Below are 18,023 nucleotides of genomic sequence, written 5' to 3' on the forward strand. Positions count from 1 at the left end.
GGTTGGTTGCCATGGTCTTGTTGGGCTTTCTGTCCTCCCAAGCATACGATCCTATAAATTAATGGCCGACTACCAATGACAAGAGCAAGTTATTTTTTTCCCATTTACTTTTGTGAAATTTTAACTGAAAATATACAAATCGACTTGCAGATCTATTTTTGCTCTCATAAAAATTCTCACATTTGCCTTGAAATAAAAAAAAAAAAAATTCCCCACACTTGCACCTAACACCTGCAGGCTTCTCACAATTATGACATGAATCTATCACGTGAATCGCACATGACCCTCTCTGCTTACTTCAAATCTTCATTGCATCACAAAATGTGTTTATTTAGAGTCTTGAATTGAGAAGTCACTCAATTCAGTCAGTTTTGTTTTTTTTTTAATTTTTTCGGAGAAATCTTGGCTTAATACCAGCCGACCTTGCTTATAATAATTGAGGTCATGCAAAGTCTAATGATACGTGTGCAAAGAAACAAGAGGCATGGGATACGCATTATCGCTCGCAGGGATTCTTATGATAGTGTTCTATAACATTCCATCAAACTTTCCACAAGTATGATATCTCTTTATCTCATCGAATGGGTCGATTCAACAGTAGTCACTAGTTATGATGTGAAAGTTTGATATAGTTTACTATAAACATAGTTATGAAGCAACTTATGGTTGCTTCTTTTTAGGTAAATTACGCTAAACCCATAAGAACTTTTCAGTGTTTTGTAGTAAACCTTCAGTAACATATAAAATCGTATCACATATTATTAGACGCTGCTGCGTGAGTCTAGGTTTTGGTTAATAAAAAGAGCGCAGGGAAATGTTAGGATATAAAATTATAACTCTTAACTTTCACCACAAATTCAACATTTGATGTCATGGTTAGGGACCATAACACATCTCTAGCAACAATTGGAATTGCAGAAAGCCCTCAATAAATTTTTGCATTTTGCAGATAACTTCCACGACAACATCAGTCCATATCTAGGATCCAGATATATTTCCAATGCAAAATGTGGACTCATGCTGTCATGGGGGTATGTGCAAAATGTATAAGCTTATCAGGTATTTTCCACAATTCTAATAATTATTGGAGGTTTACTGCAAAAAGGTGAAACTTCTTTGGGGTTTAGTATAATTTACCCTGAAATATTTGATGATTCTCTACTTCTGAAAAGACCCTATAGAAAGCATAAGGTAGTATAATAATAATTACAATTATAATAATCTAAACAAGATAAAGAATACAGAGTTTAGAGAAACAACCCTGTCGATAATGCTAGCAATGATGGTGTTATCCGAGAACTTTAGAAAGTAGACCGTATTTTGATTCATTAATTGTGCAACTTCAGTGAATAAGATACTACAAAAAAAGGAAAATTATTGCGATGTCATCAGGTTAGTGGAGTATAATTTTATTTAAACTATGGATTTTTTCAGAACCCTGCACGATGCTGGGTTCTGTGAAGCACAAGGGAAAGCAATGAGATGAAATAACTGCCCTCCTATTTGTCACAATTGTGAGCTCAATAACCTCCCTACACGATCTCGCGCATCGTGCGGGGGGGGGGGGGGGGTTGGTTTGGGTTGGAAAATAAAAATTATTGCGTTGTCATCGAGTTAGTGGAGTGTAATTTTATTTGAACTATCGATCCTATCAGAATCCTGCACGGTGCTGGGTTCTGTGAGCCGCAAGGGAAAACAGTGGGATGAAATAAGAGCATCTCCAACAGTTTCTTCAAAATTTTCTCTAAAATGGGGAAGCAAAAGTCATATTCTCCAACTAATTTTTACACAAACTCTAACAGCTTCCCCATTTTGAAGAATCCATTTTTTCCTCCAAAAATTTAGAGAATGCTGCAGATTTGGGGAAGCTTCCCCATTTTTTCTCCTCCATCCCTATTTTGGGGAATGAGATGGGAAATCTGTTGGGCCAAAAACCTAACTAAATTCTCCAAAAGTGAGAAATGGGGAAGCTGTTGGAGATGCTCTAACAACCATCTTGTTTGTCACAATTGTGGCTCATAACCTCCTGCACCATCTCACGATCTCCCACATCGCGCTGGAGGTTTTGATAGAATCAATACTCTTTTATCTGTTGGGGGCGCAGCAACAACAAAAAGGTTATACTTCTTGCCGTCCACCAAGGATTATGGGTTGGGCCAATGGTTGTTCCCAGCCTTCAGCCCGTTGAAACATATTTATGTTCCCAATTTTAATGGGCTTGATATTCTCAATTTTAATGCGCTTTACAAATACACTCCTTGCAGGCTTTTGTATTTTAATCTAAACAACTTACATGCATTCAATTCTAACTCAGTTTCCTATGAAACCACTAGCATAAGAATATTAAGTTTAATATTCATATTTAATTAAGAATATAATGCATTTTTAAAATATTTTTTATAAGTTTAACAGTTAAAAGATATTAAGAATGAAAATATTCTAAAATTAACATGAGGATCTCGCATGAAAATATTCGGGGTAATATTCTCATGTTTGCATAACTAATGGTATTAAAATGCAAATTTTAAAAACAAAAAGATATATAAGTGATGCCAAAAATAAGTGATCCTTTGATCATCTCGCCTACAAAAAAAGATGAACGAGTACGACAACCACCCACAATTGTTTTCTTTCGAACGAGCTTCACTTTTCTGAGACATGGTGGCCTTCAGCCAGCGCAATTGGTAAATGCAAGGCCCGAGGTTATACTTTATGCAATCCGGCCTGCTCAAATTAGGCCCATTTAGGCCATGGATCCATCGCTCCAATCCAAATTCATTATAAGAGAGGATTGGGTTTGTTAAAATTTTTGATTATCTTTTTTACTCTTTTAAAATTTGATAATTCACAATAATGTCTTAAAATTTATTCAATTCATTCTATTTATTATACTATAATTATTCTTGCAATAAATATGAGAATTAATATTAAAAACTAAATATATATTATAAATTTGAATCATAAATTTTACTCAATTCATTATATTTATTACACTATAATTATTCTTGCAATAAACATGAGAATTAATATTAAAAACTAAATATTTATTATAAATTTTAATCATAAATTTTACTCAATTTATTATATTTATTACACTATAATTATTCTTGCACTAAACATAAGAAGTAATGTATTATAAATTTTAACCATATTAGTCTTATGTTAAATGAGATAAATATTTCACTATAGATATTAGATATTATATGATAAATATAAAATTTTAATATATAAGATAATAATACCATAACTTATATCAAGAAATATACAATTTTAATATATAAGATAATAATATCATAATTTATATTTATAAATTATATCATAATTTAGTATTTAATTAAACATTTAACATATAATATAATACTACAATATATTGATATGTGCATCTAATGTATAAAAAACTATGGGCAGGAATACTGATATAAATGTTAATCTCTTAGTGTAGTCTAGAAATAACATATAAATTATGATATATAATATATATTACTAAATATTGCAATATACTTATCATAGTATTTGGATATGAGGTAATTCTAAGCATGCAGAATTCCAAGCGATGTGGGAAGCTATTACATTTGCTCTTAACAATGGATGTGGGAAGGTAATTTTTAAAGAACATGTGGATGCGATAAATAGAGGTATCCATAATAATGCGAAGCAACACTCGCTTTTTGAACACTTTGTGGATGCTAGTCAGTGATGTTGTACATGACTCGAGGAATGAGATTTTCAAGTAATTTGTCAAATGGAGAATATAAAGTCTAATGTTTTGGTCCGAAGAGTTAAGAAAATTAATGATTTCATGGTATAGCTCAAGGATCCACCATCATTTTTACACAATGTTTTGCACTCTGATAAGGAGCAGTATTAATCCACATTCTTTGCTGTGCTTCTGAGGTTTTAGTTTAGTTTGAATGTGTCTTAATTTTTTTGAAAAAACTATTACAATATAATAATCAAATCCTAACTGATAAAGTAATTTATGACATTTCCCCTTCTAAACCTACTAATAATGCATTTAATATAAATTTTAGTGAGAATATGAATCCATAATTAAAGCATTCGTGTATATTCCCTTATTGACTAATCAAATTCTATTCATTAATTATTCACTAATCATTTCACAACTAATCTATTTCCATAAACATTCCACTTGGATCTCAAAATTTCACAATGGAGTCGGTTCCTCGATTATAGTAATCAGAATACCTCACAGTCAACAAGATTTCACAGGAGATGACTGAGAGAGAAAATTGTATTGCTTTTTTAATACCATTTTTTTTTGAATGGGGCTAAGATATACCAAATCCCATGTTAAACAAACAAACCCCCTATCGTAGAAAATCTGTAACCACCTAACAACATTATCTCTTTAAAATCCCTATCCATCTCCTCTACCTTTTCTTCACTTTAACTCCTGAAAAAAAAAAACAAACAAAGAAAAAAAAGAGAGAACCGAGAAAAAAAATCAGAGGATCGGGTATTCAAGCCCAAGGAATGGATAGAGATTTCTAAATTCATAGTTCTAATTTATTTTTTGTCAAGCATTTTCTTATCCTTTAACTCTTTTAGTTTCATGATCTCCTTATCTAAATACTTGTATTTCTTTGTAGAAAATCATGAGGAATAGATTGTAAGTTTTTATATAAGTTTGATTACATGCTGTAAGAAAAATCTTAACATCTTATGCAAGCATTTCTAAACTCTTTTATATAAGTTTGATTACTTGCTGTAAGAAAAATCTAAACTCTTTTATTTTCATAATTATCTCATCCAATTACTAGTATTCTCCTCCTAGAGTTATGACAATTAATTTGTAGATAATTTTTATTTTATTTATAAGCAACAATATTCAATAAGAAAATAACCTCTCTTTTCAATGAAAATTTCTTCTATAAGAACTTTTACCTAATAAAATAATAATTTTTTTTCAAAACTATTTTATTTTAATCAGTATAGTTTTATAAAATAATAATAATAATAATAATAATAATAATAATAATAATAATAATAATAATAATAATAATAATAATAATAATAATAATAATAATAATAATAAAATTTAAAGATTTCTAACTTTTTTAAAGATTATAGTTATAACAGAGAACTGCTTTAAATTGTTTACTGCAGTCAATTTTTCACAATGCAGTGGTTGGAGTTGTGGTTAGGTGACTTAGTTATTAGCTCTTAGGTAATGGGTTTGAATCCTTTACACTTTATTTTTCAAGATTATAGTTATAATAGAGAATGATTTTATATTGTTTACTGCAGTTAATTTTTCACAATGTAGTAGTTGGAGGTGTGGTTAGGTGACTTGGTTATTAGCTCTTAGGTTATGGGTTCAAATTGAATCATTTACACTTTATTTTTTACAAAAGTGATTTGGGTCTGTTGTGAACTCAAACCCGACCCAGTTAGGATCCAATATTAGATTTTCAGACCTGTTTGGGTTTATAATTCAAATTACAGATCCGTTTTACCCAGTTAGGATCTAATATTAGATTTCAGACCCGTTTGGATTTATGATTAAAATTACAGACCTGTTTGACCCAGTTAGGATCCAATGTCAGATTTTAGACTCGTTTGGGCCTTTTGCTCACTAAAACCATTTTTTCTTCAGATTTCTATGCTATCAAATTAAAAATCGTTTGGCCCGCTTTGACACTAAACAATTATGCTAATTATTTATTTACCTTTTGTTAAGATGAATGATGATATTGTTTGAACTCTTGATACTTAGTGGATCATTTGATGCTATTTTATATCACCTAGTGACATTTAATAGGATTGATTGTGCATGAAAACGACTTTCGTCAAGAAATATAATTCATAAATGTGTTATCATAACATGGCTATACCCTCGACATCGATATCACGATGTGAGGAGTTTCTCTTGATTGTTACTATTATTATAATAGCATTGACTAAACGATGCATTCATCTTGATTGGACATGTTTTGGTCACTGTTATTTTTCATAGTTTTACGGAAGTTATTCCACGAAAACTATGTGGTTAGTGAATAATATTTCATGCACAACCACTTAAAATTTACAGATAAAAAATGTGGATTTTATAAAGGAGAATTAGACAGAGAATATAATGTGTATATAAGCGGGCGCATACGCATTCTTGATATCCAAATTTATATATGTAAAAGCTAAGGGCCCATCCTGACTTAAAGCCGAGTTCCCGAGACGGTTTATGGGAACCCGATTTGTATACATAAAAATATTCTTCTCTAATTCAAATAACATCTAAAATAATAATGATGTGTTTGTGTGCCATGTGATAGACCTTGTTTGATATCTACAATTAGCATTTTTCTTTTATCACCTTTAATTGAGTTTTTTTCTTTTCTTTATACCTACTACATACACTTACACGCGCACAATTTCCTCATTTTATATGCTTGGTGGAAGTTTTCTGACTCCCCTGGGGTTTACGCACCCCAGACATGGGAACTGTGATATTTCTTCGCAGGATTGAGAATATTTTGAGGAGCATGTCCAGCGGCAGTGATCACCTTTTAGTCCATCAGTTCTTCAGTTCAGTTGATTTATGTACTTATTTGGTTTAGACTTTTTCTTGAGTCATATGTGACCTTTTTTTCTAGACTATGATGTAATTTTTTATTTATTACCCTTTCCCTTTGTGGATAGTTGTGAACTCGTAGTTGGACTCCGTCCTTTTTATAGATTTCTTCATCTATATATTTCTTATATTGTTTTAGTTACATGCTCTATGGTGTAGTCTTGGTTTTATAGCTATATACAGGATGATCTAGAGGCGTGAATGTGGTCAAATGGTTGCATTACCGATCGAGTCACGTCCCAAGTCATTACATTTTGGAACTGGGGTGTGACAGCTTTGGAGGAAACTAACATATCAGCGACCGATTTCATCTCCAATTTTACGAAAAAAATATCTATCTATTAGTTATACAAGTGTGCAAAATTATGGAGAGAAAAACTAATATAAATGTCAATAAATTCATGGCGAGTGGGTGGCTGGGGGCTCTGTTTGAGTCCTCTTTCTTGTTAGAAAAATTCATGACGAATGCAATGTTAGATAGCCTTTGAATGTTTTAATCTCATAGTATTACTTAATATGCATCACATGCAAAGCACATGCTATATACTAGTTTTTGAAAAAGAATCAAAATACGTGTAATTTGTTCCCCCCTGACAAAAATAATAATAATCGGGTTTCTTATGCAAAAGTTTTGTCGAAAATTTGATGTACATATTGGTGTTCACTAGGCTAAATATCGCACATACAGTTAGCATGATCCTCAATTTGTCATACAACTTGAAAAGCAGAGCATTAGGAAGTTGTTGAGTACTAAGGGGGGTTATCGGTTGGGATATTTTGGAGGATAATGAGATAATTTTGGGGATTCTATTTCATAGTGTTATTCATTGGGACAATAAAACAAGGATAATATCTTTTTGTGTTATTGATTTTTTAGAATATTAGTAAGACAATTACACCACTTGGGATAAAATTACCCCACTTATATACAAAAATTTTGTCCTAATAGTAATAATTTACCCCATCCTTCATATTGGAACAATGTTGTTCCATTTTGAAGGAAATTGGGATAATTTTAAAATATTTTAATATTACTTAACTAATACATGCAATTATATTATAAATATATGACATGATATATAAAATATAATATATATTAATATTTTAATGACATAATTTAATAACACATATTAATAATATTATATAATAGTAAATATAGTATAACATATTTATTATAATATTATATAATATTGTAATAACATATATTAATAATATTATATAATAACATATATTAATATATTAATAATATTATGTAATATATTATTATATAATATTAATTAGTAATTATAGTACAACGTATTTATTATAATATTATATAATATTTTAGTAACATATATTAATATTTAATAACATAATTTAATAACATATATTAATAATATTATATTAGTAACATTTATTAATATTTAAATAACATATATATATATATAATATTTTAGTAACATATATTAATAGTAATATGTATATATTATTATATAATATTAATTAGTAATTATAGTATAACGTATTTTTATTAATATTATATAATATTTTAATAACATATATTATTATATAATTAATTTATAAAATATTATTATAGTTATTATATATATGGCATACTATTATAATATAATATCATAATTACTAATATTATGATATAATATAATATAATACTATAGGTTGAATAATATAATATATAACTATAACATGATACCTTTTAATATATATATTGTAATTATATATATATATATATAATATATATATATATAATATATATATATATATATATATATATATATATATATATATATATATATATATATATATATATATATATATATATATATATATATATATATATATATATATATATATATATTTTAATTAATATAATTTTTTTTAAAATATTACATTGAATAAATTAAAATATTATAATATTTTATAAAGTACATTATATCCTATGATACTATATTATAATATATTAAATTAAATAATATATTATTAAAGTATTATATTAAATATATTATTCATATATTATATCAATTATTATATAATGTAGCATACTAATATAATGTTAATTAGTAATTATTATATAACATATTATATTTTTGTATAAATAAAAATATATATTATATTAAATATTATATTATTAAAATATTATATTAAATATATTGATATTATATTATGTTAATTATTATATATAGTATATCATGCTAATATAATATAATATAATACAATATAATAATTAATAATAGTAATTTATAAGTATAGGGTAAATTTGTTCTATTGGTACAATTTTCCCACTTGGCCCCAATTCAAGATCTGGTCTGATTTATCCCGGAGTGTTGTGCGCGACGAAAGCTTCAAGTTCAACACAAATAATAACTCGAGATAAACCACAACTAATAAGCAAAACACAACCACAGCAAGAACAAGAGATTTACGTGGTTCGGCAAGTTGCCTACGTCCACGGGGCAAGGAGGGGGGAGTTCTTACTATTAGAAATCAAGAGAATACAAATAGAGTTACAAATCTCACCGATCAAACCTTAAAACAAAGCTCTAGATCTCTCACAACTCTCCCACAATTGGATGTAACAATCCTCTCTTAAAGACTGCTCAAAATCGTCCTTGCATTACCCTAATCAATCAGGTTTGAGTTATATATAAACCCAAAAACGAACCGGGTCAAAAACCAAAAGGCCCAGCCCAAACAGACTGCGGTCGACCGCGACGGTCGACCGCGCATGTTCGCGGTTGACCGTGGCGGTCGACCGAACCACAAACCCGAGACTAAAAATCGATTACAGTCATCCACGGTCGACCGTCATCAGTTCCGAATCCTACTTGCACTTGTGCACGTTCGCGGTCGACCGCCAGTCTGCCTGGCTGATTCTTTGCTGTTTCCTGTATTTCTTCACGGAGCTGATACAAATTCAGAGGAATTCTGACTCAGACTATGGTAATTATCACGACGAGAGGAGATCATCGACTGACTACGTTTTCATTATGGCAAGTTGATGACTGAGATGTGAAAAAAATTGAGATCATCGATTTGCATTATCTGATTCTCATTCTCTACCCTCTTCACTCTATAACCTAATATTATCTGAACAATAAACACGGGACTCATGAACCTTGTTAAATCTGTGTCTTCATTTGCTACCAGCATGTCTTAATCTTGATATTTCTCTTTCTATACTTAGCTTCGACAATATTAATCTGAATCACTTCCTCTGACCTTAACATATGCCTGACAAATAGCTAACCTAAAATGACAACTTGATAACTAAGGAATCAATACGGCACGCTGCAAATCAAACAATAACATAAGCAAGGCAGGGTTCCAATCTCAATAATCTATTAATATTTTGAGTAAGAATCTGTAGTCCTTTTGTGTGGAAAAACTTGCAAAATTACCCACTTGACCTATTTAACAACAGGACGTAACAAGATCCAGATCTAGCGACGCATTAATCAGATTCCAACTCAGTAATTAATCTCTTAACACAATCAATATGATTCTGTACTAACTCACTGCAAAACTGCAGATTTCTTAGCTAGCTAGCGGACTTTCGATATAATATTGCAAGTATCTAGTGAACAATGGACAGACGATGGTAATTAAGACTGATACAGCCATAAACAAACGCTAACGGTCTACGCACTCAAAGTGCATAAGCCTGTAACACCGACGAAAGTCTCACTAAATTTAAGCCCAATCAAGCTTACATTAAAGCTTTCAGTTAATCACTAATTACAAGCTGACATACATTACAAAAATAGTACACGTAACAGGCGTTGACTCTCATCGAGGCCCCTGCAATGGCATCGCGTTCTAATATGCTAATTGGCTCCAAAATACAACCAGCCTGCAGATTTAAGAAAACAACTTGATTATTTAAGAACTGGATATAATAAGATTCAGATCTAGCAAGTCATTAAGCACATTTCAACTTATTAATTTCTTAACATAATCAATAAGAATGTGTGTTAACCCACTGAACCACTTGCAAAAAACTATAGATTTCCCAGCCTTTATACTTTCAGTATGGTAATTTAAGGCTAACACAGCCATATAATAGCGACGAAAGTTTCATTAAGCCTAATCAAGCTTCCAACTAATTACTAGTCAGAAGTTGACATACATTTAAAAATAGTAAATGCAGTAGCATCATGTGTTAATATGCTACGTAGCAACTAAAGTACATGTAGTAAGTGTAGCAAGCAAAGTCAAGTGTCATACTCTATAAAACCCTTTCTAAATACAGTATTTTACTGAATATGTGAATAAAATTATTGGCAAAAGGACTTAATCAGGTAATTGCTTACTATAAACGTAACGCTGGATAGCACATGTCATGTTTCTAAGATGTATGCACGATGGGAGTGGTTTACCAGCAGCATGTGTCTAAGATGCATATAAAATGGCGATATTTCCAAACTGAGATTTGGTTAGTCAGTCCAAATCAATGATTAACAGAAAATAATAATAATAAATGTGTTTGGTACGAAGATTTAAAGTCGAAGGAGCAGGTTGGACTCTAATGAGAGACAAAAAAGAAGGTTACCATTCAATAACAAATACTTTACATCTTGAAATTACATGGTCTGATAGCTTACAAACTTTTCATCTCTAGAGTTGATGTATTAAAAATTAACCACCTCTTGCATCGGGTGTGTTATAGCTGTTCTAGTGCTAAAAAGTAATCTCTAATCAGAAGCAGATAAGGACCCCGCATTATGCGTAATCAAGTCAACTTTTCACTTAACCAAAGACCCAGCTTGGACGACTCGACGCGCCGATATCTCGCGAAGACGACTCAAAAGGCGTTGCATGTCGACCCTTTGGCTTGGCTGACTTCTTGACCAATCTACTCGACTGACCATTCGGCCGACATCTCGCGAGGACAGCTCAAAAGACGATACTTCTCGACATTCTACCGGACGAGTAGAAAGGCGAAGACTACCTCGAGGCTTGAGGCACCTCCCGCGCACTAATAGTCAATCACCTCGCAATAAATGTCATTAAATGCATTATGAGCGTCATCATTCCTCTGCCCCAATAGTCTCTATGACACATGTAGGCGTCTAAAAATGCCTATGGGTACCCGCACACAGCTCAAGACAAAGAGAAGGTGATGAACGTCGTTATCCGAATCAAAGAGGATTATCCAACGCCGACAAGCGCATGAAGCGAATCGGCAAACTGTTGATGACACGACAACGAACCACCACAATGGAAAACACCAAGTGGACCGCACGCGTTAATCAACTCAAAGCATACAAACGCGCCCAACAGTCAGTTAACACGCACGCATCATTCAGCTCGTGCATGTCAATCAGTGCGCGCGTCAATCAGTTCACGATGGCGTCAATCAACGTACATTAATCAACTCGCGTGGAGCATACAAGTCAACACGACGGATGAGTAAAACGGGAGAAACTACAAGTCGCCCGCGCGGGTCGGATCCATCCGACCCGCGCAAGCGCGGGTCAGACCAGTCTGCCGCGCTGTTTTGACATCCTGATGTGTATTTCGACGGTTTTAACGATTCTCTCAAGATCTTTTCAGTTCCAGAGGTTCCCAACTACCTAGATATGATCACCAAACGTGGTTAGGCTGTTGTCAACTGAAGATAAGGTCAAATCACTTGTTCTCATCCAAATAACCGCTTCCGAAGCCCTATAAATACAAGCATAGGGCCTCCTTTCAGCGGGGGCGATTGATTATCAAGACGAGGAGGTGCTGCCGGATTGTGGAGTCAAAGGAGCACGAATTTCAGCAAGGGTTGACAGATCTTGGCGAGTTCTTCGGCATAAAGAAGGAGAGTTCGAGAGATCCGACGCCCGTTCCCGTCCGTCCCTTGAGATTAGGCTTGGTCTTAATCTCGAGAAGAGCCCTGATTTCGCTTGGTCGATCTCAGCGCTTCAAATCAAATACTTCCTCGGCGAAGGCGAAGCTCTGCCGAATTTTCCATCAACCGGATCCAGATCTAAGGCGGTCCACGGATAAACCCCGGCACAGGCAGAGATCCCACACAAGCAGAAGACCGATAAACGATCTCTGCGTTTGTTTTGACGAGAGTTGTAACTTTTTGTTTTCATTGTGTAAAAGTCTTATAAAAAGACAATCTTTTTGTTTTCATTGTAACGACTAAAGTTGTAATGAATACCGCAATGAATACAATAATTTTCTGTTTTCATTGTAACGACTAAAGTTGTAATGAATACCGCAATGAATACAATAATTTTCGACGCAAACAACACACCGAACCACGTCGGCACCACACGCCCCCAATCACTTCACATTGAATGCCGAAGTGACCTCTCGTCCACTCGTTGACCAACACATGTAAAGTAGATGCTGACTTGGCCGCCAGCCCATACTCGGTCGAAATTACCATCCTACCTCTCTACCAACATTATAAATAGGGGTACTATTTTTAATAATAAGGCAATATCGATCTTAATCTCTATCCAATGTGCTTGAGAACTACTACAGTCCACTTAAGCAAATCACTAACTTGATCGTCGGAGGAACAATCGAGGAACCCAACCTCGTCCTCTTAAGATTTTTCTACTTGTACAGGGAAGAACATCACACCTCAGAACCGAACAGTTAATTGCACTTCTTTTATTGACTGTTTGATATCAGCCATCAACAGGGTGTATGGGATCACAAAGGTTATAAGATATTTGCATAAATGAAAGTAATACGATGATAAATAGCGTAATGTAGCAATCTTAATTTTCAATTCCAATTGATACCCCACTATATGCATGGTTATGATTTGTCTCAAGTAAAAGTAAAAACCAATAATAATAAGTGCAATTAACTGACATGAGTCACATTCAAAAAGATGTCTATTACATTCAAGATAAATGCATCTATCAAGAAATTAATTGAAGCTTGTGATTAAGAAAGGGCCATCTCGATTGCCAAATCAATAGGTAGATGAACCAAAATACAATCAGCACACTTATGCTTTCGGTGTGGCTAACTGTGACCATGACCTGTTTTAAATTAAAGGCGATATAAAATGAAACATTTCAGCTGCATCACTACGGTGGCATTGTAACATTACAGCCTTTAAAGCATTTGCCGTTTGAACAGATGAAATCTTTACAGGCTTACATCAAAGACCTTAAGTTTATTTGGTACTAAACAATGTACGTACAGGAAGCACAGAACATGTACAATGTTTAAGAAACTTCTCTTACCTACAAATAAACCTTGAGATATTTCCAGGGCTCTCAGAGATAGATGCACTTTGAATCGGTTCAGCTAATAATCCTTTTGACAATTAGATTGAGAATTCTAAGCAAACATCGAAAACTTGTGCCAGTTCTCACGCAAGGAAACTCGGAAGGCGGAATGAAGTTTGACGTAGAAAATCGGCCTAATGGTCTAATAGAAAGTGTTATTAAGCTAAAAATAGCCAAACCCTTGAAAGAGGAAACAGAAAATGAAAAAAATAGGATGGATGTGCTCATGATGAAGATACAAGAGAAAATAAATGAAAAGAATAACCCATAACTTATATTCCTAATGACAAATACATTCGAAGGAGAGGTAACTTTACATTCCGAGCCTAAATAGGCTAAAAGAATAATATAGAACTGGAAGATATGAAACGAAAACAATTAAACTTTTCCTCTTTGATACATGAATAATGTATAACAGGGACCTTTCTTCTTCGACAGAACTCGTTGTCTCTTTGTGCGAAAATGCCAGTCCCTTGGTTCCTCTCCTTTGTTATCCTGTTCTTGTTCTTCGAGATTTATGAACAACATACACGATACTATTTGCAGGGTTTATACAACTTACTGATCCATTTGATACTGTTTCATAATTATTTCGGCATATAGAAGCTCATTCCATGAATCGGGCACACCAGGCAAGCACCAGTGGCTACAGTCTTGGAATCTTCTAGGATTTCTTCTCTCCTCTTCAGTGAGATTTCGCTTTCGGTATACAGAAGGATGAGCATCTTTTCTATAATCGGTTAGTCGAGTGATGTTCATATAAGACACTGGGGTTTTCATTCCTTTGATCACCGATTCAAGAATTTTCATCTTTGGAGGATAAGATGACAGATACTTCTCATCCTGTATCGGCTCTGTCTCTATGTCACATGACCCTCCTGAATTCCATTGCCCTCCTCTGAACAACAAAAAGAGAATTCAATTAAGTTCATTCTTGTTGGTAATGCACAACTTGAAAGTAACAATATTTCAACATAATATTTTTTGCACTCTTTTACCTTCAGAGAGACTCGCTAGTTTCACTTTCCAGGACGATATAACAAACCAAGGGTAAAAGAGTGCAAAACAACAATAATGTAGGGGTTCTATGTGCAACAATAAAACTACACGGGCAGTGACTGCAAAAACAACAATAATATAGGGGTTCTATGTGCACTTAACGTTATCTTTTTCTTTGATAAAGCTACACTTCATTACCTCTAATCAAGAAGGATTGTAAATTCAGTACCTGAAATGAACAGCAGAGTAACCGCTGAACAAGACAACGGTTTTCTTAGGATTCACATTGGCATCTACCCATCTTGCCCAAGTGTTGAGAGCTTTATGGAATGCTATCAGAACATGGAGTTCGCCGTAGAGTGTATTGCCTTCTTGGTAGTAGCCTTTCCTGTATCGAGAATTCCAATATCAGCCTATGTCCTCGGTAAAGATACGTCTCTTTGTGGGTAGACCCCCTTTGCTATCGCCAAACTAACATGCTATCCCTGTAGTTCTGTTGTTGCAGATAGACGCTCTGAAAAGGGTCAAAATGTTTTCATTTAGGTGGTCTATGTGCAGCGATAGAACTACAAAGGTGGTAAGTTCAATTTGGCGATAGTAAAGAGGGTCTATCCACAATTAACATGTTAAAAATAATGCCAACTCCTAAGATTATGCGGATCAACTACCCTCCTGAGGTCTTTGCATCGGTCCACCAATGGCCAGAGTTGAAGACAATGATATCGGCATCCTTGTAGTTAAGTAATGATCTGTCGATCATATCAAGACGCAGGGTTTCCTTTGTCTCGTTGCCGTTGCGTGTCTCCAATTTTTGAACAAGGAAAGGGGAACCAAAGTATTGCACTGTGGCATTATAACCCTAACAAATCAATAAACAGAACGACAAAAATTACTACAATAATTACAAAAACACAAGGGGTAAGAAATAAAACATGCGTTATAGACAAGAGTATACCGTAAACAAGAAAGAATAAGACCCTTGTGATCTAAATTCACGACGACCAGAAACCTCAGAAGCCTTGCTCTTATCCTCTACCGAGTTCTTTAAGATACAGACCAGAGACTCAAACATGTTCCTATTGAGTGAATCACCAACAAGGACCAATTGCTTCCCTCTCAATCTCTCCAACATATCGGTCGCATTAAATCTACATTTCAAGTTCAAGAAAGTGAGTATTTTAATTTCAAATCAAGTAGTAAATCAATATTTACTAACTTCAAGTATATAGCAATTCAAGAATGAATTAAAAGATGAAAAAAACTATATAATTCTCCCATGTACATGATACAAGAAAATGTATCAAATGATCCTATCTCAATCTTTAAACAACAATATTGAATCAATTTGGCAGACAAAATGTTAGTAATCCAATGATTAGCCATACAAATTGCTCTAACCTTGGGATATTGCAACCAGTTGGCTGCCATCGGAGCTTCTGATAATTTCTATCTGGCCTCCCATTGAGATAACAATTAAAAGGCTCATCGACATTAGAGCAAGATCCCTCAGGATACAGAGGATAAGATTCATCCTTCACCCAATGCCCGTCAAATATATCACAACCAATCATATCTTCAATCCATTTCTCCCTCTTCTTTCCATTATTCTTGTTGGAGCTCACTTGCGCCGTTTCGTCTTTATTCGCAATTGAACTTGTAGACTTGGCCTTGGTTTCTCCCTGCGTAGTTGAAGTTCGATTCTCCTCTGAGACTCCACTTCCTTGTGATTCAAATTCTGTCTTGGTCTGGTTCTTGCTCTCTGAAACTTCATCTTTCTTGATCTCAACCTCGGAATTCCCCTGTTTCTGCTGTGTAACTCCACTTTCTTGAGACCCGGTTGCAGTTTGATTCTCATTTGAAACTCCAATTCCTTGCGACACACTTCTGCTATTGGTCTGGTTCTTGCTTTCTGAAACTTCACCTTTCTCGATCTCAACATCAGAATTCCTCTGTTTCTGCTCTGTAACTCCACTTCCTCGAGACCCAGCTGCACTCATAGTTTGATTCTTCCCTCCAACTGCACTCTTCTCAGAAACAGCCTCATCATCAGAACCAGACTCATTTTGGGTTGAATTATTATTGGAAACTTCATTTTCTCCAGACCGGAATCCAATTTGAGTCTGATTCTCCTTCAGAGCGCCATTGACCCCTGACCCATTTCCCAAAACCGCGTCTTCAGACGACCCACCTCCTCCATCAACTTCATCAACCATCGAAGACGAAGAATTGGGAAGGAAGTGGGAAAATAGAGAGGAGACCTGAGACTGATGAGGGGCAACTGAGTCTTTGACAGAGGAAACAGAGGAAGAAGAGAATACATTATAGAACCAAGGAGACGATGCATTGCTCGATGGGTTGAAGGCGAGGAAAGCAGTGCAAGCTACAAATGCACATACGAAGCCGTAGGAGAAAAGCTTTGTTCGTCCGGTTCTTGGTATTGAGATGAGTGCCATGAGATCAGAGGTGGTGGATTTTGGGTTTTGGCTCTTCATTGTAGTGATGTAGAGGTAAAGGTAGAGCGTGTGTGGCGAGAGAGAAGAGCGAGAGGGGGTGGGGGGGAGCAGAGAGAGACAGAAGTTATTATGGAGTGAATTCAGGACAGAGTGGAATTTGGTTTTCTCCTTCAATCTTCTTCCACGGACGACAGAGATAAAAATGACTTTATTACTCTTCCTGATTTCTTCTCTAAGGGCTTTGCCCAATATCTTTATTGATTAGTCAAACAGAAATGACTTTATTACGCTTCAGTTGGTTAAATTGCTAGTGAACTTGGGGCGTATATAAATGGTAATCGTGTCTATGGTGATGATTTCTGTTTATATTTGTGTCATTTATCTAATGCATTCCGTCATTTTTTACTTAAAACGGAATTTAGAATCTTTATTAGTGAAGTTGATGTATTGTTAAATTTAATTGATAGTATGACCGTGTCCTGGTTGGGGTTTTTAGCCCAAGAAATGGGATTAGTGAGCAAGTTCATCTTGAAGAACACTGATATCATTGTTAGTGACATCATTCGGGTCATGAATGATGAGCTACTTTTAGCTTCCAAGGAAAATGTTGCTAACCGCATATCATGTCATCAACAGGGGAGGATCTACATACAGTCCAGGGGGGGCCACGGCCCCCCCAAAATTTGGGGGGAAAAATTAGGGTGCTCTATTCCTCAAGCCCCCTCAAAATTTTGGGGG

The 18,023-nt window shown here is 34.2% G+C and overlaps 1 protein-coding gene across 1 annotated transcript; it reads right to left on the reverse strand.

Moving 5' to 3' along the window:
* LOC109846439 (protein trichome birefringence-like) lies at positions 14,104-17,500 on the reverse strand. The gene is made up of 5 exons (XM_020415672.1): positions 16,231-17,500; positions 15,788-15,980; positions 15,501-15,691; positions 15,062-15,220; positions 14,104-14,731 (listed from the first exon to the last, which is right to left on the reverse strand). The coding sequence occupies exons 1-5, from the start codon at positions 17,322-17,324 to the stop codon at positions 14,392-14,394; spliced, it is 1,977 nt and encodes a 658-aa protein (XP_020271261.1). The 5' UTR covers positions 17,325-17,500; the 3' UTR covers positions 14,104-14,391.

This window comes from Asparagus officinalis, chromosome 6 (genome assembly GCF_001876935.1).
Source record: "Asparagus officinalis chromosome 6, Aspof.V1, whole genome shotgun sequence".
Lineage (NCBI taxonomy): Eukaryota > Viridiplantae > Streptophyta > Magnoliopsida > Asparagales > Asparagaceae > Asparagus > Asparagus officinalis.